The 26,292-nt window shown below is 38.0% G+C and overlaps 2 protein-coding genes across 3 annotated transcripts; one reads left to right on the plus strand and one right to left on the minus strand.

Annotated features, from left to right (window-relative positions):
- Positions 1 to 2,298: 2,298 nt before the first annotated feature.
- Positions 2,299 to 11,163, minus strand: slc17a8 (solute carrier family 17 member 8). Its single transcript, XM_087796945.1, has 12 exons — positions 11,063 to 11,163; positions 9,886 to 10,141; positions 8,302 to 8,420; positions 6,524 to 6,638; positions 6,363 to 6,450; positions 5,350 to 5,436; positions 4,695 to 4,837; positions 4,481 to 4,630; positions 4,285 to 4,417; positions 3,223 to 3,333; positions 2,816 to 2,943; positions 2,299 to 2,628 (listed from the first exon to the last, which is right to left on the minus strand). Exons 1-12 carry the CDS (start codon positions 11,161 to 11,163, stop codon positions 2,299 to 2,301), a joined length of 1,761 nt encoding a protein of 586 aa, XP_087653071.1.
- Positions 11,164 to 13,588: 2,425 nt separating this feature from the next.
- On the plus strand, positions 13,589 to 25,732 carry bmal2 (basic helix-loop-helix ARNT like 2). Of its 2 annotated transcripts, none has more exons than XM_087798231.1 (17): positions 13,589 to 14,111; positions 16,989 to 17,118; positions 17,203 to 17,250; positions 17,311 to 17,352; positions 17,424 to 17,581; positions 18,697 to 18,776; positions 19,536 to 19,628; positions 20,414 to 20,531; positions 20,600 to 20,749; positions 20,814 to 21,057; positions 21,131 to 21,237; positions 21,313 to 21,463; positions 21,535 to 21,593; positions 21,664 to 21,778; positions 21,846 to 21,936; positions 22,237 to 22,327; positions 23,337 to 25,732. In XM_087798231.1, the coding sequence occupies exons 1-17, from the start codon at positions 14,054 to 14,056 to the stop codon at positions 23,492 to 23,494; spliced, it is 1,893 nt and encodes a 630-aa protein (XP_087654357.1). In that variant the 5' UTR covers positions 13,589 to 14,053; the 3' UTR covers positions 23,495 to 25,732. The 2 variants fall into 2 exon arrangements, with proteins under 2 accessions (XP_087654357.1, XP_087654358.1); XM_087798232.1 differs by having other exon boundaries at positions 16,992 to 17,118.
- The last annotated feature ends 560 nt before the right edge of the window (positions 25,733 to 26,292 follow it).

The raw sequence follows: 26,292 nt of genomic DNA on the forward strand, positions 1-26,292 counted from the left end.
TAAAGATCCCAAAAAACACAAGTTTATTAATGATTGATGGCATGTTGCTCCATCCGAGGCCCTTCTGAGTCAACAGACGGTCTCTCTGGAATAAACAGGACCTTTGCCATGAGCTGTCGGAGTGTTTGTGGACTGTGATCAGACAGTATGTGACGAACGACGCTCTCGTCCTGCACAAGCCATACATTTTCTAATAGCCGTCTTCGCTAATGTAAGCGCTAACCCATAAATGTTGTATTTTGGATTCAAGATTTATCCACACTGTTGGTCTGTGTCGACCTTTCACCTATAATAGACGCGCTTAAATAACAAGGACATGATCGACCGCACTCAAGGTCTAAAAAAAAAAAAAAAAAAAAGTTTTGACCTTGAAACTTCAAGTGGAATCAATAACTTGTTAGACGTTTCAATGCTAATTAGCTTGTGTTGTTCTGAGTCAGACGTTCCGACACTGATGATGGTGACGGTTGAGAATGAGCACCGATAACTAAAAGGATGTTTATGAAAGTGTGATGAAGAGCAGAGCTTGTGTTAGATTATTAAAAATGTAAACAACTAATTATAGACCAGCCACAAACACACACTGACACACACACACATGCATGGTACATCCAGATACACAACAAGCATATGAGTGCTCATAGAATGTCATATAATTCAGGATTCTTTTCTTATTTCTCTGGTTACATTATTTGGTTTGTTGTTAAAAAAATAGTTCATTTTTAGGGAAACTGTAATTTGAAGGAATAACTATTTTATGGAAAGTAATTGTTCATGTTTTAGTAACCACATCTTCTTACAATTATATAACTAAATATTTCCTGACATCATAATATTATGTTTTTGTCCTGTTATTATGATCATCCTACTGTTGATTTAATCTCCTCTTGTATATGTATTGTATTTTTCTTTTGTATGCTTGAGTGTTTGACCAAACAAAAACAAAAAATCATCATCATTTACTAATTCAATAATGATATTTGATCATTTATATCGTGCTCAACAATCAACAATAGATCAACAATATTCATTCAAGACCAGAGGAACTCCTCAATTATGACCGTGGCTGAATCTTCACCTGTGCCCGCGAGTCTCCGTCATGGCCGCCTGTTTTGCCATTTTATCAAACCAGAGATCAAATTTTAGCCGGACTCATATGCACGGCGTCTGAGAATGTCTCGGTGTGGAATGAAACGGAGGCTTAGGGTGTTGAAACAAGACACTTATCTGCCCCACACATGCTTCATCTCATGTTCTCCAAAGGAACATTTAATTAGACTTGTTCTTAAAATGCTTTTTTTCTTGTTGTGACTAGACAGTTAGCAGTAACTAAAATTCTAGCTCAACTTTTTTTCTAATCTTGAAACCTGTGTACACTGACAAAATATTTAATATTATAGCTTTTCTGATTCCTATCCTTCATGTTGAGATAAAGACTTGAGAAAATCAAGACTGCGGCAGTTGCAGTGCATTGTGGGAACTGTAGTGTATAATCAGTCATGGAATCAACAACCAAAATGCAAAAACTCATGATCACATTTTTTTTATTTATTTCGTGTGCACTGATTCCTTAATGAATAGATTAAATATGTCACAGTTTTGAAGAACAATCAAAGCCAACAAACTCTGGCACAAAGATAACTGTGACCATCAGTGTTTTACTTGAACACGGTGAAGAGACGAAGCAAAGGGAGCGAGGACATGTGTAAGAAGATGTTTACATTTGACTTACGTTCGTATAATCTTAGAAACATGAGGCTGATTAACTGCTGGAGAAAATGATGCTGATGAACTGAACATAGACTCCTTGAGTGAGCAAGCAGAGACAATGAAAAACTACATTTCTTCTGTTGTAGTTAAGACTTTCATGGCTCTCTCTTTTGCTATAACATCCTTGTTTTACAGTATATTGAACTATGATGTGTATAGTGTGCAAGTAAATACTAAGCTCTCACAGTCTTATTGGATCCCAGTTCAAACAGCTACACTATCAAGACTCCTATAAAACCTAGACGAAGCTTCATGGAACAGTACATGTTGCATAGCTGTCACAAAAACAAATCAAAACATTTGCACTTGGCCCAAAGTAAGACACGTAACAACTAATGTACAATTGTACAGGTGAAAGTTGAACTGGCTCTTTTGAAGAGGCATTAATGCCGGGATGTTGTTGGTAGTTTTGTTGAGAAGTTGTCTCTGAGTAGATTTAAAATGGTCGACAGTCAACACGCGTAGATGTTCTGACTCCACGTGTCTCCTGCTTTTTTGTTAAAAATCCACAGGAAAGCGTAAGGTTTCTCACTGGTATCCATCTTGGAAGTCTCCGTTCCCACAATGCTCCTCGTCCTCTTGCATCGTCACGCCTCTTGTCTTCTTCCAGCCTTGCCTGCGACCGGAAGAATTGTCCGTCGTCCCGTAGCTCTTCTTCGGAGCCACCATAGTGTCATTGTTGAGCTCGGACTCCTCGGCCAGCTCGTCCTCGTCGATGATGCCGCACTTCTCCTCGCTGGTGCTCTCTGGGTTCGCCCAGTCCTGCTGTTCCCCGGAGGCGAAGATGGCGTAGAAGACGACCCCCGTGTAGTGAACCATCGACGCTATTATAAAGACGTGCTGCCACTCCAGGCGAGTCTAAGGATGTATGGAGATAGGGTAAGATGTGAATAGAAGATTCCAAGGGGCTTAAAGAGAAATGGTCATAAATAAACTACTAAAAGAAAAGGTTTTCTATGGGTTTTTTTTGTGTGAACCACAGGTTTATTTAGAAAAACAAGATTATTAAAGTGAGTTGTAGAATAAATGTGTGAAACTCATATACCTTGTGTATTGTCAGGGCACCAACAATCAAGGGACACACCATCCCAGACAGAGTTCCAACTCCGTTTGAGATTCCCATCAGGATGCTAGCGTAGCGAGGAGCAATATCCAAATGATTGACATTGAAACCTGTCAAGGAAAATTCATAAAAAAAACATTAATTCTCTGTGTTTTAAGGGTCTGGTGCTGTGTGTTTGGAATTGATTGGTTATTTCATGTAACTATATCTCAATCACACCATTACTAGGTGACAGGTCAATAGTCCAATGTGAGACACAAGTACAGACAGACTCTCAGGTTTACACAAGATAACACTCTTCATACTCCAGCAAGTGGGTTAACAAGATAAGCACAAAATAGAACTGCAGTGAAAAAAACAAATAAGACTTTTAAAGAATGGTGTAATACCTGAGATGGCAAATCCACTAAAGCCGACCGCTAAGACCAGGAAAGTAATGGCCACTACGCGTGTGTGAGAAAATCCAACCACGAGCAGCAGAGTTGCTTCCATTCCAAAACCTGTCCAAAAAAAGATAGTAATGAGCTCAATACACAGAAAAAGACACAAAAAAATAATTTCAACATTTAAAGTATAAACACTTTTGTAGCTTAACTGTAACAGAGTTTAAAGTACCTGCCTACTTACCTGCCTACCTACCTGCCTGCCTACCTCCCTACCTGCCTACCTACCTGCCTACCTACCTGCCTACCTGCCTACCTACCTGCCTACCTACCTACCTGCCTACCTACCTACCTACCTACCTACCTACCTACCTACCTACCTACCTACCTACCTACCTACCTACCTACCTACCTACCTACCTACCTACCTACCTACCTACCTACCTACCTACCTACCTACCTACCTACCTACCTACCTACCTACCTACCTACCTACCCACCTGACTACCTACCTGCCTACCTACCTACCTACCTACCTGCCTACCTACCTACCTACCTACCTACCTGCCTACCTACCTACCTACCTACCTACCTACCTACCTACCTACCTACCTACCTACCTACCAACTACCCACCTACCTACCTACCTACCTACCTACCTACCTACCTACCTACCTACCTACCTACCTACCTACCTACCTACCTACCTACCTACCTACCTACCTACCTACCTACCTACCTACCTACCTACCCACCTGACTACCTACCTGCCTACCTACCTACCTACCTGCCTACCTACCTAACTACCTACCTGCCTACCTACCTACCTAACTACCTACCTACCTACCCGCCTGCATGCCTGTCTGCCTACCTTTCTGCCTGCCTACCTGCCTACCTATCTACCTATCTGTATACCTGCCTGCCTACCTACCTAGCCACATGCCTACATGCCTGCCTGCCTACCTACCTACCTGCTTGCCTGCCTACCTGCCTACCTACCTACCTACCTACCTACCTACCTATTGTACCAGTTGTTAAGGTTTCATATTAGATGCATAATTAACTGACCTCCACAGTTCATGATCTTTCTGACGTTCGTGGTTGACATGATTTTGTTGCTGCGTAAAAAGTCCGCCAGTTGTCCCCCGATAGGAACCACAATGGTCATGACCATGTGTGGGACTGCGGACAGGATCCCCACCTGTAGGAAGAAACTCACTTTCAGGATGCAACATAGAGACAAGAGAGATGGTAAAAATTCTACCTTGCTGATAGGCAACCCAAAGACTTCCTCAAAGTACGCCGGCTGACTGATAAGCAGCAAGTAGAAGGTCCAACTCCGACAAAAGTTGGCCACAATGATGGCATAAACTGGCATGGATGTGAAGAAACGTCGCCATGGAGTTTTAAATTTCTGTTTTGGAGGTAGGTGTCATCATGGATGTTGATACTTGGATTAACAAAGTGTTTCTACAGACCTCAGTCGCACTAAGCTGGCGAGTTGTTTCCCCAATGGTGGTTTCAATGTAGGTCCTCTCCTCGGCGGTGATGGTGGGATGCTGTGCTGGGCTCCCGTACGCCAACAGAAGCCAAAAAATGTACCATAGGATCCCGAAAACTCCTAATGGAGAAGTAGCATCGACACATGAGCTTGTTCTTGTAAATACAAAGATGTTCACTGCACAGACTAATTTAAACAAGACAAGACCTTGTTGCCACTTATGTTATTAAAGTGATATGAGACACGTCTGACTCACAGAACCCCGTCAGGAAAATGTTAATTTACAACGATAAATCATGAGATTCTATCACAAGAGATCCACAGTACATTTTTATTAAAACAGAATGGCCAAGTCATGAATTTTCTTTGAATGCTAATCATTTTAATCAAACTCCAAAGCAATTGAGATAAGGATATTTATAGAACGGGGAGACATGTTTTACCATTATTAAAAAATAAGTCAGTCCGGAGAAATTGTTCCTTGTGTCATTGCGATCAAATTTAAAAATGATGTATGCATGTAATTAAATGTGATTTTTTAATTAAAAGAAATGTATCGTGTAAACATATCAGGCCACTGCTGTGGCAAACCTTAGAAGCTGAATGAACTAAAATAAAGAATATTTTCTCACCATAGATGTAGAAGACAGAAGGCCATCCAACATACTGAACCATCACTCCCGCTAATGGCATGGCGATCACTGCTCCAGCATAAGACCCTGTATTCACACAAAAATCATCTCAGTTGGTGCATTTACTGTTATTAGCCATTATAGTGTTGCCTGCTTTATGAATAACAACTTCATGTATATGGAGGTCGAGGTGTTTTCTGTTGCCACGCTCTTCATAAAAGCTTTCAGAGACGTGAACGGGAAAGTCCATTTGTTCCTTCTGTATCATATTTATTCTTTTAAAAATCATCTTCTTCAAAATAATCATTTAAATCTATTTACTTTACAGACAATATCATTGGATTGGAACAGGAGGTCATGGCATCAGCATAATTCTAAACCTTATAGTAGAATGTCAATGAACCAAAAAGAAAATAATAATAATAGTTTAACTTACTGATTACTTTATACATTTTACATCAAAGCCTAGTAACAAACGAAGGCTTTAAAACATTTTAAATACCTTTTGATTTGATACAACTTTATTCTTCCCACATTGGGAAATAGACATTATTTTCAGACATACAGTACACATATTAAAAATAATGACAAAATAAATAATACAATGAATTATAATAAAGAAATGAAGAATTGATACAAAATTGGAAGAAAGGAAAATTTCATAAAATAAAGATAAGCATCAGCAATAATAATAATAAGTACACATGCAAAAACTACATGGAACCCTTTACAAATTTGCACTGAATCTTTTATTTATCTTTTTACTTTCCAATAATCGTCACATGAGGCTTTCTGACTGGATTTATAAATATTTATGTATATATATTTATTTATATATGTATTTTTATTTCGGCCCTTATGGGGTCAAAGTCAAATAATAAAAGCAAATTAAACGTTTCTAAAGGCTGACACACATTTGTACCTATCCTGTTATTCATAATCAGTTTGACTATAAATACAACTTTGTTCTTAAGATACATTTTCTGATGCTTAGTATGAGAGGCGTCACTCACCACAAAATGAAGTGGTCGCCAACCGGCTTCGCTCCAGAGGTGGTGCCCACTTAGACCACATCCCATGACACGCCGGGTACGTGACTCCCTTCCGAGGGCACAAGTTGTAACATCGTCATCAACAACACTATCTTCAGCTGCAGCTGTGTTGACCCTCATACCTCCACCAAGCCTTGTAGGATGCGAACAAACATGACACAGGCGTAGTGAACTCTGGCCGCCGAGGGGATGAACATATTCAGTAAAGATGTCAGGAAGATCGCGGCTCCAAAGACCCTGCAGCGGGAGAAGTTGTTTAAGTATGTTTAGCTGTTAGCATCATGTTCTTTCTGTGTTCATTGATTTATTGTACAGTAAAGTTAATTCATTCGTTTGAAGTCACTCACAATGATTTGGTTTAGCCATTCAATGCTAACAGTTTTCACTGAAATATAAAGGTTGCGTCAGGTTATTTATCCTAAACGCCATAGTCCCATAATGCACAGCAACAGTTGAAGCACTATAACACTTACAAAAATAAGACTATTGAATCTTATCTGTAAATTCAAGAAGCATAGTGATGACTATCTACTTAAATCACAATAATTGTTCATTAAGCCAAAAGTATACCATATAGAAAACATATGACCCACTATTATATTCAATAACAAAAAAGTCTTATTTTTAAAAATAAAATAAAAATGTAGTATATAACGTTTCATACTCTACTGAGCCATATCGCATGTTAAAAAAAAAAAAAAAAAAAGCCTCAGAACTCACTTACTTACTTAGTCACATTTTAGTAATTCAAATTTATATTTTGTGGCAACTTTTTTTCTTGTCTGGGGCTCTTTAATATTCAGTGAAAATTCATCCAAACTGAATTTAAGTAAGTAAGTAAGTAATATTTGTAGACCAGGGTCACAAAGCGTATATCGATATTTATTTCAATATATACTAAGGGGGTTTTGTTGGGGTTTTCAACTACTGGATAAAAGCTTATAATATTGTAACCTCATTCTATTTATCTAATGAATACCTATGATGTTAACCTGGATTAACCCGGACTGGTTCTAGACCAGTGGAGGGCAATTAAAATTCTTCAAGGGCCACATTAAATTCTGTGAATGTTGTTAGGGGCCGTCAAGCAAAAAGAAAGACGAAAAAATCCCTAAAAAAAAGGGCATGCATCGTTAGGCCATGACATTTATTAAGCTAAATAAGATGCAATTGTATTCTTGTATAGATTCGTTTTTTTCAAAATATTCTTGAATAACTTGAAAAAAATGTTTTGAGGGATTAATATATACACAAAAAATACACACAAAAAGCAGGGAAGTTTTATGTGAAAATGTAATATAGGTTGTTAATGCATTAGAACCATTTACACATGATCATACTTTGACGTTACGAGGGCCACATAAATACAGTCAAAGGGCCGCATGTGGCCCAGGTCTGTTCTAGACTCTGCTCACTTCTTTAAGCTCATTTAGATGTTCGACAGTGGAGGGCAGCTCACCTTCTTTATCTAGATCCATGAAATGAAACAAACCTTTGCTACTTATATACTTCAATAAAGACGTCCCACTTAATCCATAAGTTATTCCTTCATCGTTACAACACCGTTCTTCTGTCTGTCCTCTTTCACCTCCACCCCCCCATCCTTCTCTTTTTCCAAAACAGTGTGTAAGTGACACTCGTAATATTCCAGTGGCTGGTGTTTCAGAAAGAAATCAGAAGCAGGATCTTTCATTATTAACTCTGTCACTGACGTGTCCTCTTTTCCTGTGAAGCTTTTATTACAGAGCGCTATCTGCTCCATCAGCTCTGCTCATCATGCCTACAGCTGTACCCCTTTCAACAAACCACCTGTGAATGATTTCGGTCTTTCTCGTCCTCCCTTCTTTACGTTACTCTAAACCCACCTTACGATGAGCTTTTCAAACGAGCAGCTTTTTACCTGTTGGCAGACAGCTTGTTTGAGATGAATCCACCTGGGATCTGAGTCACAATGTAGCCCCAAAAGAAGGAGCCGTGGATCAGCCCCACCGTCTCAGGGTCCCAGTTAAATTGGGCTCTCTGTAGAAGTAAGAGACGCACATCATGGACCGACATAGACCCACACACTTCTTTAATGCAACCATCAGAATATTGATTGGTTGAGTTTAACATTATCTTTAAATGTTTTTTATTAACATTTTGCATTAAAGCATTCATTTTTTTCTTCAATAATTTAATTCAATATATTCTTAGGGACATTTAAAAACTATAATTGAATTTGCTCATTTTTATAGTGAAAGGTTAATTGTGTTATTTCATCAAAATAATTAAATCTAATTTAATAAATAATAAATGTAATCAAAAATAAATACATATGATGAATTAACGCGCCAGTGCTTCAATGCTGTCATGTGATCGTCTGCACTTTGCATGATCGGCTTAAAGTCCGATCTTTTGGTATTGTCTGGTAGAACTAATACGCCAACATTACTGTATTCAATTAAAAAGGGTAAGATATTAAAAAATATTAAATTTAGATTTTTTTTGTAATAGTTTTATTATACTTACAAATATATCCTTAATATCTGCAGTTAATCTGGAAACTTCAAAAAACTGTTTCTTGTGTTACGTGAAAGAAGATAAAATATGTATTGTGAAAACCACAACGCTTGTCACTAACATTAGCATTTAAAAATTGAATGGAAGACAGAAATTGAACCCCTGCCTTGGCCTTTGTTAACATTTTCGTCCATTTTGTGAGATTGTGTTCGACAGCCATGATCATGTCAGCTAGCGGACATGCTAAATACTATTGCTAAGCATGCTGCCATGCTAAGTGCTAAACTCAACTTTCTGTTAATAAATCTTGTTTGGTCTTTTTCATAACAAGAGAGGATATCGCAAAATAGACATTGTTTTCTCACAAGTTCTGGTTCTGCTAACTTAGCTGTGATATATGTATAAGCTAAAAGCTAGGCGTTTGAGCGCAGCCATGTTAGCTTGACAAGCTAACAAGTTATGTAGTGGTTAGTTTGGTTGAGGAAAAACTAGTAAACTTGTTAGCTGTTGCTACATTTATTTATTTTGAATATCTAGAAATACCTGACCTGATTTAATATACATTTTATATCTAACGTTTGAATTTAAAGACCAAAAACCAAAAATACAGATATTGTTAAACTGTAAAGCAAATCTATATAACATGAGGTAAAACTTAAACTAAATGAATCTAAAACGTGATTTTGCTAACCTCATTAAAAGTAGAACATTTAAAATATAGAACATCAGAACATCAGAACAACCCACTTTTCAAGTATTACTTTTTTGTAACAATATTTAACTGAGATATCATATGTATTTTGTATACCTTTAGATATCAGGGACAGCTATTATCATATTGTTACAGCACTAAGGGTATATGATTTATTTCTTACATCACTTATTCTTTACAGTAAATCATTGGAGACTTTTCTGTGTCTAAACCACTGAACACTAAATTCCCAAAGATCGTTTTAATGAGTGGATGGTGACTGTGATACTTTACCTGAAGTACCGGAGTTCCATTCACATAGACGGTGTTGTTGTTGACCATCTCCACGATGGCGACACCAAGGTTGCAGCGGATGCCGAAGGAGATGCAGAATCCCAGGCCGCTGAGGATGGCGATGATGTAGCGCTTGGGCAGACCTCCACAGCTGCAGTCGAACAGAGGAGCAGGGAGTGATGTGGACGCGACAGGGCGGCCATCCTCCGTCAGCTCGATCACGTCTTCCTCTTCAACGTTGCTGCCATCTATTTTCCTGAAATGTCCAAAAAGTACCTTTGTTTCATTCTGATAACAGTATACAGAACATTTACACAAATTTGTTTTTCATTCATGATATTTTGTAATATAATATATAGAATATGTTGGACTTAATATCCATTAAGTAGGAAAATACCGTTTTTTAAGCCAATCTACTTTTATATGAGAATTGTTTAATAATTTTTGCAATCAACTTCAAATTTCCTTTACTACATTAAAAACAATAATCAATAATAAGTGTTATAAACTATTCATTTTTTATTCAACACCATCAATGGCTTTCATTATTCAATGTGAGGTTAAAAATTCAAAATAAAAATTCAGTTGGTTTGCTGTTTTAATCTAGTGAAATAAAAAGAATGTTTATTACAGAAGATAAATATCTAGTTAACCCTTTTCTTTTCCCCCTGGCAAATGTACATACCTCAAAGTAAAACATATAATGTCAGTATAAATTACCATTAAGCTACCATTAATTAAAATTGAATTCATCATCTAGAAAATAGTATTATTATAATTATATTAAAATAAAATAAAAATTAAAGAAGCAATAATCTTACACGACAGATTCTCCTTCATGAGCATTTATTTTTTTCAATATTTAAATATTTAAAGTAAATACATGAAGTTGTTATACTCCCATGCACTTTATTTCTCTGAATCAGATCTCAGCTATGAAATATGTATCATGGTCTTAAAATAAAAGCTATGATTACATCATCTGCAGGCACACGAATCAAACATTTATTTTATCATGAGGATCTCGGGGACTCATTGTGCTCACAGCAGCCTCTCCCCTCTCTATGGCACAAGATATATTTCTCCATTTGAAAATATGTCACTTTTGCTTATTATATGACATGTGAATCGGTTCTAAAAACTTTCAGGATCACTGTAAGAAATAAGAAGACTTCACCTTTGCAGTTTTCCCAGAGAGTCTCCAACGGAATTCTTCACTTCTTCTTTCCCAGGCTTCAGCACCTGATCTTTCAAACCTGCTAAACCACCGAACGGCATTTTTAGGTCTTGACTTGGTCGCCCCAAAAAAGCTGAAAGAAAAGACGAGAGCCACTAGTCTTCCATCCTCCGAGAGGTTGTGGGAGCGAGGTTGGCTCCACCAGTCAGTGTTCTTGCTCCTAAATGATCCTGTCTCTCCACCCTCAGAGGAGAGACACCGTCGTGAAGAGCGAGCAAGCAGATGATGAAGTAGTCCTCACCGTCCAACTCATTGAGAAAAAGTCCTCTGGGGAATCCACCACCAAGTTAAAAATCCCTCAGAGAAAACTCCTCCATCTCATCCACTCCTTTGTGAGACTGACCAGGTGAAGATGTTGCTCCTTCTTGCTAAACCCTGCCCTCTTGATTTACACATTATTTATCATCACCCGGCGCCACGCCTCTCGCAGGTTCATCTGATCGCAACCCATTGTGAGCACGATGAAAGATGCATGAGTTTGACAAGTCAGGAGCAAACCGAGGAGCGACAGAAGACGAGTAAAAAAAACAGCAGGTGAAACGTAAGACAGAGTCATCCAACCTTCACCTTTAGCTTTTCCATGTCAGGTGTTCTGGCTGACTAATGAGGAAACAGAGCTGATAGAAGAAGATGATGCACAATCACCCCCTTTTTTGTCGTCAACAATGGAGGGAGTTCCTTTTCAGCCGGATCATAAAAGATGCACAATTTTAAGAATTTTATGTTAAAAATTAAATAGCAGTGGTGAGCGTGTGGTGCTGAGTGCTTTTTTGTCTTGTTTCAACAAGGGCTTTAAAATACAACTAAACATTTCGTTACTTGTGTATAAACCTTTCTTTATAGTAACAAACGAGTTGTATTAAGCAACAACGTGGCAAAAACCTTGAAAAAAAGGCCAAATGGAATTAATTTACTAAGATCCTTTTATTTTCTAATGCAAACAACCCATTTTCCTTTAATACTTTAAAATCAATTTATTAGCCCTAAGGAATTATCCCCGAGAGATCAATTAAGTTACACTATATTTCTAATCTAAGACTCACTTTAACATTGTTGAGAAGGTGCTGAACAATTGAATTCAGTTAAAATATAAAATGAATACAATTAAATATATACAAAATAAATGAAATAAGAATAGCAATAAAATACAAATGTAGAGATATAAAATCTTAAATATACGTGTATTAAATTACTTCACATTCCAGATATATATATATAGCGGAGGTAAAGAAGAGAGTGCAGGAAGGGTGGAAGCATGGAGAACACTGACAGTAGTGTCTATGACGGAAGAGTAATGGGTTATTAATGGGGCTTTACGGAGCATAACCTCATTTTTCCCAAGCACAGTAGATGGCGCTGTTGGCTAAAGGCTAAATAGAAAGGAATATCAGAGTCAGCTTAGTAGGAAGAGTTCGGAGAAATTGTGAAACAATGCAGGCAAGATGGTTGCGATTGATGTAGAGACTGTTGGAAGCAAAAACAACACTAATAACACTATAACAGAGAAACCGTGATGAATGAAAGCATGCTCCAAATTGTAACTGCTGCAAGAGCAGATTCACTGAAATGTGAAAATCAAAACAGTTATTTCGCTTCAATGGAATGGCAAATTGTCATTTTATTTAAAAAATACTTTTATTTGAGACATTACATGTGAACTCAATGAACCCAGAAAGCTCCACAGGTGACAACAACACACGTCTACCATCTAGCGTTTGATACGAGGAAGTGTTGTTGAGGAGAAACATTAAACTAACTTAAAATAATAAATAGCAATATCAAAAAGAGGAACCAAAGAATAAAAGTGACATAAAAATTTAAAAAAAGATTGTAAAAACCAGTTAAAATATTAAACAAGGTAAGGTAAGGTAAAACTTTATTGATCCCTCAGTAGGTCTCCTTCGGGAAATTGTTTTTTTCCAATAGCCACAGAAAATACAGCAATTTTTCATAAAAAAATCAAAATAAAATCAAAATAAATTAAAATAAAAATAAGAACAAGAACAAAGAGAAATAAAAAGAAAGAACAAGATGATACAATATAAGTCTACAGATAAAGAACATAGATCAAAGAATAATAACAAAGACAAAGGATACAAAGATTAACATGGAACAGAACATCCAGATACTCTCACTGCACTCCTGCCCCCGAACTCAGAATTGTACAATTTAATAGCCCGAGGAATGAATGAGTCCTTGAGTCTATTTGTTTTGCACTTGGGAAGGATTTCAGGACAATTAACAACACGAAAAAAAAAACGGACAAAAAAAATTAAAATATTAACAGATGTTTTTTTATTGCCATTATTGGTGGAATGTTCCACCAATTAAGAATTTGTTTAGGTACAAATGTACAACAGTTAACATGAAATAAATAAATACATTTATTTATGTTTAAGATGATCTTGCTTTTTCATGTTAACTGTTGTACATACGTGCCTAAAATAATTGGTGGAACATTCCACCAATAATGGCAATAAAAAAAACAACATAATAAACATAGAATCTGAATTAATCTCAAATCATAATAATTAATGCTACCTTTCAATCTCTATAATCTGTTCGGATTCCAGAGAAAGATTCTATACGATGGAATGCAAATGATTGACGTCAACTGAGAACATGTTGATGTTGTGAGTAAACAACATAACGTGGGATGGATGCGTTAGATGCACTGACTAATAACCTCCAATAGGGGGCGCCCGGTCTTCCGTGTTACAGTAAGCCGACAACAACTCAGCCTCTTTCTGTTCGTTTCCTTCGACTTCCCCCCTTCTCTCTCTCTCCATCTCATCCAAAAACAACTGTTTAAAAAAAAAAAAATAATTGTGGATTTATTTTCTGTCTTCCTTGAAGCACCTCCAACACCTCCACCTCCTTCATCCATGCAGCGGAGCACCGGGCCCCGGCGACCGGGCTCCGGCTCCAGCCATGTCGGCGAAGGACGCAGTGGATGGGGTCGATGACGGCGTAGGAGAAGAACCGGCAGGTAAATAAAGGTTTATTTTTCCGCCTCGACACTTCAATTCAATGGCAGCGGCACTAACTCGCGGAGGGATTCAGTTGAACCTGGAATGATAATCCAGGAAACACGTCGGTTCCTGTTGTGTTTCTCTCCGGCGTTTGACTGTAACTTTGCGCTGCTCAGAAACTAGGTCAGTAGATCAGTGGATCAATCGCCCCCTTTTTCTTGCATATTCCTCGCCGTTTAACCGTCATATCGTCCAAGTCATCGACACACTTCGATGGCATATTTTTTGCTTTATTATCGGTGGTTCGTGACGAAAAAAGAAATGTGAAAATCTTTATTAAAAAAACTCGTATTCGCGACCGTTTGCGTTAGCTTAGCATTAGCTAACAGGCCTGTTTACGGACGACGGTTGGGAAACAGACGCTTGAAAAAAAATACCGGTTCAAGACCGAGATGCGAACAATATCTAGTTCACTTTTTTTTTTTTATCAAGTCTTGTTCATGGTCAAGTTCAACTGATAATTGTTTTTTCTTTGGCAAGTATGTGTCACACAATCCTGTCCACAACATGTCAACAACTCGAATAAACAAACACGACTTTTATGTGTGAACCAGGATCGAGTCCAGAAGACTTTAAAGAAATATGTGTCATCGTGGATTCGGGGTCGATGGGTTCACTCGGTTCGGTTGACCTGTGAGTCCCATTTCAGACATAATTCAAGTGTCAAATCATAGCAGTGTATATATCAAGACAACTGCAATTTTAAATAGCACTATTTAAGATGAAAAAACAATCATATTTGAGCGAATCACAATAAGCGACAATGGCAAGTAAAAACTTGAAGAACAGGAAAAAACCGCAAGCAGAACCAGACTCTGGACCGAGTGGTACAGAAGAGTGAAGGTGAACAACAGGATTACCAAACAATTGACCGGGACAAGTTCATTTAATTTTGTTTGTTTGTGAGTCATACATGTAAATACAATTTTTCCAATGCCTATTTCTGGGAATAGCGTGGGTGGTTGCACGGAGAGGGTCTTTTTAAAGAGAGCACGAAATGCTGCGTCACAAGGTTGGCAGATCATTGGTCTGAACCTCTCTGTGTGTTCTATATATAACTGTGGGGGTGGGATAAAAAGGGTGTTGAACTGTGACTGACTGAGGTCCACAAAAATGTTTGGTTTAAACCAGAGTTACTGAGCACCGTTTACTTTAGAAGTTTCTCAGTGAAGACGCTTGTGAGCGTACATACATGCTTTGACTGAAATGTTTTTTAATTCTGTCAGAATGTCAAAAGCATGATCCAAAAACTGAATTCTGGGAAAACTCTTGGCCTGGATTTACAGCAAACCTGGAACCTGAATTATAGCATCATTATAACTGAAATTCAAGACAAAGAGACAAAGGGGTTGAAGAGTTAAACTGGAGGGTGTGTTTGGACTAAATGACAAACCAGTTAAACCAAATGAATGGACAGAAGCCACTAAAGATTAGAATTCTGAAGAAAATCAAGACCATCAAAGAAACTCGGTGTTTCATCCAAAAAGTAGATGTAATCTCTGATAAAATTGGTTTATAACAGATGGTGTATTGTTAAAATAAATACATGACCTCATGATTCTATTCAAACCAATTAACTGTGTTGAACAGAAATACAAATCATTTGGTGTGTATTGGAGAGAGAAAATGTGTTTATATTCCTATTATCATCACTGTGTGTGTGTGTGTGTGTGTGTGTGTGTGTGTGTGTGTGTGTGTGTGTGTGTGTGTGTGTGTGTGTGTGTGTGTGTGTGTGTGTGTGTGTGTGTGTGTGTGTGTGTGTGTGTGTGTGTGTGTGTGTGTGTGTGTGTGTGTGTGTGTTAAGTGAGTCAGACATCCGTTGTCCTCTCAACCAATCTCTAACATAATCATCTTTTGTGTTGATATACTCCCTGCAAATCTTTTTAAACTCACTGAAAATTAATAAATGGGCATCATATGTTAATAGAAGTTCATGTTTGATATTTTCATTTGTTGTTAAATAAATGCATTTTTATCATCTATTTTTTACTTTAAAAAAAAAACACCTGAAACATCACTAGAAAAATGATGATGAAAGATATAAGGTATATATTGACTGGTGGAGCCAACCCTGATGAAAATAATCTTTCATTGGATGAACAAGAGACTGTCCATATAGAGGCCCACACTAACTATGCCTGGCTCAGAGTTATTCTCTATAGATTATGGATGAGGATATATGTGGACCCAGTTGACCTCTATAGATACGATAACAATATTATAGACAACTGTACGTAGTTTTCAACTGAAAAAGAAACACCATTCCATTTAACGCGACAGTGTCAAGATCACATTTATTTTAAAGGCATGGTTATTATTTAGCCCATAAAGAAAAAATGTGCGTTCATAGACATTGGTTTGCTTGTCATTGGGATATGTATTGAAATAATGTGCGCAAACATAGTTCAAAAGACAGTATTTTAATGTCTTCCTTCAAGATAAACACATATAATGAAAAAAAAAATCAAAGTAACAAAGTTTGAAAAACTATTAGTCATGTTAAAGATCTAAATTGAAGTGACTGGTAATTAAATAGTTGTGAGGGACGATGTGTTATTTGAACATGTAAAAAACAAGTTGTCGTTTATATGTTTACAAGGACAATCGGCTACAACAGTGTAGTGTAAGTACATATCAGACAACTCTTGTGCAGGCTTGCTTTTATTTTGTCAAGAACTTGGTAGCATGAATAAAACGATGTCCTTTAACCAAAACATAAACAATGTTTTATTAATGCATCCTAAGACGGCTGACTTGGTAGTTAATCTGTAAGGTGGTAACAAAAAAAACGCTAAAGCCTTGTCCGCTTCATCAAAGTGAATCTTTTGTTTTAGCAGAAGTGCCGGTTTCCGACCGTCAACTGATGTCCAGCTCACTGCTGAGCCTCATGACTGCGTCGACTGCTGCCAGAGTATCCCTGAGCATGGAGATGCCCCGGAAGCGCAAGAGCAGCATTGATACCCAGTGAGCGACTACTTTTCCCTCGTTTGCCTGAATATTAATGTCTGGTATCGTCAGTGACTGATGAAGAACTTTCTGTCTTGACAGTGACTCAAAGTCCTGCATTGACACTGACATGAGAGACATGCAAGACGGGTACGTGCTTCATTTACATCGATTTTTGGGGGATTTGAAAATATGATTGTCCTCCTGCAGGTCGGATGAAGACGACCAACATGTGAGGATTAAATGTCTCAAGTAGGTCACTGACATTTTTCTGGTTCACCGTGGAACCACTTCATCACTGATGTTGCTTGTTCCTTCTGCAGAGAGCCCCACAAAAAGGTTGAGAAAAAGAGACGTGACAAGATGAACTGTCTCATCGACGAGCTCTCGGCAATGATCCCATCGTGTAACCCCATGTCTCGCAAGCTGGACAAACTTACTGTGCTCAGAATGGCAGTGCAGCACCTCAAATCCCTCAAAGGTAATTTGTTAAAATGTCCGTTTGTTTTACGAGCACTACGTCTTCGCGTGCTACCTTGTTTTCGCCATGGAGGTTTTAATCAGATGAAATGTTGACCTTTCATCCCAGTTGTATGTTGTATCAGTAGTTTAATCAGCAACTATACAGCCACTCCTTAAATCTTGATTAAACAGTTAAAACAATAACAATGATGTGAACACATATTTCTAGCTGTTATTTGAAGCTTTTTTTTATAAATCTGATAGCAGATTTGCGAAGTTAGTTTTTTTAAATGGCCACACTATATACTGGTGCCGTTGTACCAAAATAAATAAATAATAAAGGTGAAAAAGACTATATGAAGATAAATTAATGTTAAAATGAAAAATATATAACCCTCTGCATGAGGATATTAAATAAGGGAATATACATTTTGCTTTCAAATTCATGAAAGGTCCATTGATTAAAAAAACATTACTGAAAGAAATCAATATAGCTCTTTAGCAATCGCATTAAACTCCTTCAACATCAGTTTTACTATAATTGCAAATCATGGGCCTTGAATTTGACATGTGACTTAAACTGTCCTTTAATTAACACTTAAAATAAGAAAGTACTTTTAGTCCTGAAACAAATGAGTACAAATTGGCATTTAAAAAAAGGCTGCTATTTTATATTTTATATTGAAGTGTTCTCAGGACACAATACATACTTCCAAATAGCTTAATGTGGTCTTTAGAAAAAACAGGGTGTGGGATAGAGCTGTCAGTAGATTATGGCTGGTTAGGAAGCCTTATTTACTAATGCCTGAGGGTTTCCTTGAAGGAAGTTATGTGGGTTAAATAAATGCCAGCTTAACTATCTTGGTTAAGGCACTGCATCACAGAAAGAGGAAAGAGAAAAATGTGTCTCTTGTGTCTCTGTCGTTGGTTGCCTGGGTGATATAATCATCCTGGAAACAAAAAAAGTTTATTGATTCTTCTCGTATGATAGCTTGGAAATTCTGTTTAATCTACAACAAATATTTTTAATTTTTTACTCCTCAATTCAGTATGATTGTTTTATTGTGAGTCCTTAACTGGTGCTAATAGTTTTAGAAAATGCTAAATTAATTTGTGAATTTAATTTCTGCTTAGGTTCATCCAGCTGCTTCTCTCAGACCAACTACAAACCATCATTCCTTCCTGAAGAGGATCTCAAAAATCTTGTGCTAAAGGTGAAGTACATCATAGTTATAACAGTATAATGGTGTGTTTGCAACTGAACCTTGTCCTCTAAAATCCTGAATTGCTTTATTTGCTTTTCAGTTCGGCAAATAAAAACCTGGTGATGTTTAGTTCATGAAAGGTTTCAACGTGTTTGGTTAAGTGTGATAATTCAAAGTTGGTAGGTTATGGAGGCACTTAAGAGATTGTGTTCCTTTCCCATGAAAAAAACACAGCTTTTAAATAAATCAGTGAAACAAATTCGTTCAAGAATTGTTGAATTTTTGTTAAAGACATAATGTTCTGTTCTGTCTCAGAGGATTACCAGTGATTCTTGATCTGTAGCATCCTGGAGTCTCTTAGTGTAGAATGACCAACAGACTTTGTCCACACAAACCCATAGAAGTTGGTTTATTTGAGTCATTTTAAGAACAAATATTTAAATGTAAATCTAACCAGAGCTGGCCACATAAGTAGCAGTGCTTGAAAGCCATACAGGTGAAAAAAACAAACCCTTCAAAATCTTTATAAAGCCAGATAGAAGGACGGAACACCCCCAAAATCTACTTCACGGTACTTACAGTGTAATGAAACAAACAAACCCATTCAAGCGTAATTGCTGTTTTAGTTATGACTTTCACCAGGAACAGGCAATCACTTGGACAAGGCTCTTATTTGACCTTTCTTAATGTGTCTAGTGTTTTGTCTGTCAAACAAAAACATTAACATCTTCGCTCTTGTCTGACTCTCTCCTGTCTGTTCCTCTGCAGGCTGCAGACGGGTTCTTGTTCGTGGTGGGCTGTGATCGTGGAAAAATAGTGTTTGTCTCGGAGTCTGTTACCAGGATATTAAATTATAGTAAGGTGAGGCTTTTGTCTCTGGTGGTCACACAGATTGAAACTCAAGACTAAGTAAGTAAATAAGTCATAGTTATCTGTAAAGCGCCTTTCTAGACAAGGGTCACGAAGCACTTGAACAATCAAAAGCAATACACAGTTAAAAATACATACAGATTTAAAAACACTAAGAGGCCAAGACATAAGACAAACACAGGAGTCCCAGAAAATAAGAACCAGAATTTTAAAGTTGATCCTGAAAGAAACTGGCAACCAATGCAGAGTTTTAATAATCAGGGAAATGTGAGTTCTCCTACTAGAGCAGCTCAGAATTCTCGAGTTTTGTATTAACTGCAGGCGAGAAAGCTCCTTCTTGTTAAGACACGAAAATAAACTGCCACAAACACTTATATTAACATCTTATGTTCATCTTTCTTACTGTTATGGCCCTTCTTTTTTAAATGGGGATTGATTTATCTGCACAACAAGTTATGTTGGAGATTTTCTTTTATTTTTTTATGCCCTCTATTATCAATAAGTCACCCACACCTAATTTACAACATGATTAATGGACCTATTTTGACACCTAAACAATGATTTTATCAATTTTTACGCATTTTATATTCCCTCCGTTTTATTTTATTGTATTTCATTAATATTATTTTTATAAAATTCTTTATTCATTTATTTAATTAATTCTGTTCTGTCCTGTGTTGTGCTGTGTTTGCAACACTGACCATAAATGTGTTCTTGATGAAACTCATGTGCTCACAGTGTTTTGAGATTCAACTCGTCGCTTCCTCTCCCTCCAGGTGGAACTGATCGGACAAAGCTTGTTCGATTACATTCACCCAAAGGACATGGGGAAAGTGAAAGAGCAGCTCTCTGCGTCTGAGTTGTATCCTCGCGAAAGGCTCATTGACGCCAAAAGTAAAGCGGCTTCATTTTGATCTTTTCTTTCGTGGACACACCAGTTGAATGTTCTGTCATGTCTCCAGCTGGTCTGCAGGTCCAAGCCGACCTCCCAGTCGGGGGGATGCGGCTCTGCACGGGCGCCCGGCGCTCCTTCTTCTGCCGTATGAAGAGTAACAAAATTGCTATCAAAGTGGAGGAGAATGAATTCCAAGCGAGCAGTTCCAATAAGAAAGGTAGGAGAACTTTCCATTCCTGTCTTGTGTGTACAGATATTGATCGTTTACTTTTTCCCCACAGAGTCCCAGAAGTACTGCACAGTCCACTGTACAGGCTACATTCGCAGCTGGCCCTCCAGCCAGCTGGGGGCCGAGGGCGAGGGGGAGGCGGATAAGCAGGATTGCTCCTATTTCAGCTGTCTGGTGGCGGTGGGTCGCATCCACTCCCACACTTCACCACTAATGAACGGGGAAGTCAAAGTGAAGCCCATGGAGTTTGTCACACGGTACGCCATGGATGGCAAATTCACCTTCGTTGATCAAAGGTGAATAAGAATGTTTAATTTTTAATTTAAAAAAATGCAACATTATTTGTAATCACTTTTATTCCTGTGACAGAGCAACAACCGTTCTCGGTTATCTTCCTCAAGAATTACTAGGGACGTCCTGTTATGAGTATTTCCATCAAGATGACTTGACACATTTGACTGAGCGACATCGAAAAGGTAATTCATCGTGATGTCGTGACGATCCCTCGTGGATCCAGGCTCTAAGTCTTTCTCTCGCTCCCTGTTCCGTAGTTCTTCGAACGAAAGAGAAAATAGAAACAAACTGCTACAAGTTCAAAACGAAGTTTGGCTCTTTTGTGACGCTTCAGAGTCAGTGGTTTAGTTTTGTGAATCCCTGGACCAAAGAAGTGGAATACATCGTGTCCACCAACACAGTAATGTCGTGAGTAAACTGTAAAAAATAAATTTGTTTTCAAATTAATAAAATAACTCACATGTTTTTGTTCATTGCAGTCAAATGGATTGTTTGCGAAAACATGAGGAAAAGACATGTAGCTCCAAGGCGTCTGACGGTTAGTTCAAAGCGTGTCAGCGTTGAAGAAGTAGATTCTTTTATCCTCCGTGTTATTCATATCTTTTCAGAAGAAGGCAAGAAGTCTCTTCCAATAATCCCGGGAATGTCCACGTCGACAGGAGCGATGATTTATGCTGGAAGCATCGGGACCCAAATCGCAAATGAGCTGATGGATTTGAACAGGTGATTGAAATGATCGTTGTCTCCTCATTGAGCAAATTTGAATGAAATTTGTCCTTTTCTCCTTCAGAACCAACTCCTCACCTTCCAGTGGAACTGTCAGTCCCTTCAGTACTCCCCACGATAAATCTCCCCAAACGCTGAGTCAACCCAGCAACAACGTAAGTTGAATCAGTTGCTTATGATTTAAATCAGGGTCGTCAACTTAATCAGAGTTTGACCAAAATCTCTTCACCACAACATATATATACATTTATATTTGTCGAAATTTAAAGGAAATCAATTTTCTATCCTTCATCATCAGTGTAACGGTTATTGTAGGTTGTCTGTGTAATTGTTGACATCAGTAATCTTTGTTCCTTGACTCACTGGCATCTTAGGATATCAACAATAACACTCGTTTTAATATGGATTTATTTGAATTAAAATAACATCAAATGAATGATGAATAAACCCTGCAGGTGCCAAATGGAGAGTCGGCTGATGTTGAGATGGCAGAAAAGTCTGGCTCTGAGGACGAGCCACAGGGAGCTGCACTGTCATCCGGAGAAGGTATGGACATTACTTTTGTATTCTTTAGTCGTCCAGTCACTAAGAAATATGAAGTTTTGAGTTAATAAAGGTTAGGCTTTGGTTAAGGCACACAGGTTGTCAAACTGGTCCAGAGAAGGCCCGAGACGGTGCAGGTTTTTGTTCCAACCAGCACACATGAGTTAACGAATCAAGTGTGAACTTAAACATGCAGCTCCTGACTGTCAATCAACTGATCACTGTCTTCAGACGCCTGATTGGTTCAAATATATTTGCTTGACTGGTTGGATCCAAAACCTGCACCGGCTCAGCCCTTTTCTGGACCAGTTTGACACATGTGAGCAGAGGAAACGATATGAACCATTAATTAACTATTTACTGTTAATAATCAGTAATTTATTTAATGTTCTAGTAACTTTCTAGTATACATTAAACTCATGCTGAACATATTGCTAATAATGAATTTATAATGATGAATAACTGTATCAAATTTGACATACACATTTAAATAACTGTTTTTTCATGTTAATATTTGTTGTTACCAAAGTAACATTTTTTTAATAAACGAAAAAACTAAGTTTTCCACTACAAGGTGACATTTCTTTATATTTGTGGTGTCAAAGATTGAAGACTTCAGCCAAAGTTGGCAAAATAGATACAAAGTCAAGGTTATGCGTGTGATTAAACTTTAGCCGCTTTCATGTCATTTTAATAATGTAAAATGTTCCTTATTAATGATTATAATTGTAGAGATTGTAAGGGTGCAGATGGAGAAATGAAGAATGTTTCTGACCCTTATTCAGACTTTCTTCTATTTTACTGAACTGGATTTTTATTTCTTGGATATTATAAATGTTGTCTTTGATGATGTTAATGTCTTTTTTGATGTTGTTTATATTGTTGTTTTTACTGCTATTGTTGTGAGTTAATGTTATGGTTGTCTTTATTCTTATCGTCTGTAATGTTATTATTGTTACTGACAGTGAAAAACTGAGCGTGGATCTCACCGTACACTTAAAACCATCTGCAGGTGAGAACTCGCAGCTGGACCTGGACAGCATGGTCGGTCCCGGCCTCAGTCACCTAAGCAACGACGAGGCGGCCATGGCGGTGATCATGAGTCTCCTGGAGACGGACACCAACCTGGGCGACGCCGTGGACTTCGAAGAGATGCATTGGTCTTTGTAGGAGTCACCCGTGGAGCAGTGGACACTGGAGATGTTTGACGGCGAACTGTGACACGTGCTGATCGACAGAGGCAGCATTTTTAAAGACCTATATTTATTGACGATACTTTACATCGAGTGGCTGCTCTGACCAATGAAGGGAAAGACCACAGACCAGGACGTCATGTTTTCTTGCATGTGCCTCGAATGCCTTAAAGCAGCCTGTCTGCCCTGTGACCTTTGACCCCCCCTCATGTCACACCGACCGTCCCGTGTTTGCGGGATCAAGACACCAGTCAATCTTTTGACCTGACGCCTGGTGACTTTCAATATCTACCCATTGTTTTCATTTGTGCATCTGTTAAGTCAACATTTTACACTGAATTTTAAAACAAAAGGTATAACTTGGAGAGGTACTGTATTTGTGGTCTGCAAGAGCGGGACCATCATGATCCTTATTTTTTGTACATGTCTGTGGACACACACTTGAAGAGTCGGCTTGGATTCGTTGCTCATTGAAAGAAATATGGCTTCAGGCTGAACCTTAACAGGTTGGTCGGGGATCGTAGTATATTTTGATAACGGTGTTCGTGCATGCTTCCGCACACGTCTAGCCACACGGATCAGGAAAGTAGTCTAAGTAGTCCATGTGTACCTGGCATAAGCATTACTTTAGTGCTAGAATTACGTATTGTTTTCCATGCTAGAATCCTTCCTACTAGTAATCCATTGTGTCGGAGACATTTGAAAGTTCTTGTGCTCGTGTCTATTATGTAGGGGGGTTTTTTTTTTTCGTTGGCTGAGGGCATCCAGTTATTTCCTTTATTTGTTCAACCTCATTTTTCATCGCATCTACACATCGACTTCCTTGAAATTGCTCACGGGTGAGTCATTGGGCTTACCCAGATAAGAGGTCACATGTTCTGCCAACTTCTAAAAACGAAGGATGCTGGGATGTTCCATGCCAAAGTGAATTCAGATCCTGTTAGCGGCTATAATAGAATATGCCGGGAAAATATTTGACCTGGAATGAAAATAAGATGCTTGAACAACCTTCATCCCTTCATGGGAAGATGGAGGTGAATGACGAGAGAAAGATTAATATTACTCTGAAATCAAATCCTCGTCATCTGGATGTGGCTTCTGAACCACCAAACTTTTTTATATTGCTGTATCTCATATAATTTTTATCTATAAACCTGTAATATTTCCATCTACTTTTCACTGTTGGGTTGGTCTTCCCGATGTGTTTTCTCTCATCCACACCAGCAATAGATCCGGTACACTTATTTGTAAAGTACGCATCAGCATGCAACAAAACAGAGATTCATGTACGAAAAGAGATTTCACTATGCAGTTACCATTCCATCGCTCAGCAGGCTTTTACTCTGAGGTGTCTGTGTCCTGAACCGACCATGTTTACCTCACGTCAGGACTGGTGCGTCCAGGACTTCACCATCCAAACGATGTCGTACTGCGTCACAATCCCAGTGTGTTTGCTGTCGTTTTATATAAAAGTTGAAAACACAATTTGGCTGTACTGACCGGTTATCAGTGATTTAAATGTGTTTTTATGCTTGTTTTTGGTGCATAATTATAGCTTTATATTTACATTTGTCTTGTTCATCGGTGAAGTCCTTCCCCAAGGCATGTTTCAACCATTAGAGTCCTATTTAGAGTCCTATTCATCTGTATATTGACAGATCGCTATAAAAAAAAACTGTATAATTTACTTGAGAAAATCTAACAAGTTATTTATTTATAACATGTCTAAAGAGGGAAAGTGATGTGAATACCTGATATCTCTGCTAAGCTTGAATCGCAAGGAGTCGAACATGTGAATGTTTTCTGTACTCCTGCTTGTGTCTGAAGTGCCTTTTGGTCGAATCTGACCAGATGCATTATTACGCTGACGTTTGAGGTCGTCTCCCGATCAACACAATAGCAGACAAGGATGTTTGTGCTCTTCCTGTAAAAAAGGTGTCGTTTGGATGGACCGGGTGATAGTATCAGTGCACGCCAGGGCTTCGGTGCTTCGTCACTACCTAACCAAACGCAGATTCGAGGACTCGTGCCATAGACGTCGACTGGTTCTTTATCGAGTTGTATTTTGTAACGTTTTTTGTGTTGTATATGAGAATTGCACTGTTTGCTGATGAAATCATGTCTGATACTTGAGCTGCCCGACGGTGGAAGCCTCGCAGAGAACATGCTTCTGTATTCTTTGTCCATTAAAAATAAACCAGTAGATTTTTGTACACGTGTGCTCCCTTCGATTTTATATTTAATTTGTTAATTGTGTATATAGTTAGGTGTCTTTGTGCGTATTATCTTTCACATTCTTAACCTGAGCTATACCATTATGACCACCTGTCTAGTATGTAGACTAGGGGTCAAAGAAAATATCGATGCACTTCAATGTTTTTTATCAATTATTGTTTTGTGCTTTCAAATATTTTACTTTTATTATAGATATTTTATGGTTTGCATTTCAATAAAGTGTGTTTTAAATGAAAGATTCTTTTTTTTTTTTTTGGATTAACATTAAAATATTCACAGTGTTTTATTTCATTTTTTGTTGTAATTAACCTTTGGCCCCTAGATGGCATCAAATATTACATCTTCCGCAGCTCAAGGGTCAATGAAATCCCACGAGACCCCGACAATGACTGGGGTTGAGAGGATACAGTTGACTTTCCAGCAGCTTTTAAAGCTGATGTTATGTTATTACCATATATATATACTGTATATATATATTTTAAAAAGCAGTTGCGACTTTGTCAAGAATCATGTGGTTTGTAAATTCTACAACACCAGAGT

The sequence above is a fragment of the Callionymus lyra genome, chromosome 8 (genome assembly GCF_982586985.1).
Source record: "Callionymus lyra chromosome 8, fCalLyr1.hap1.1, whole genome shotgun sequence".
NCBI lineage: Eukaryota > Metazoa > Chordata > Actinopteri > Syngnathiformes > Callionymidae > Callionymus > Callionymus lyra.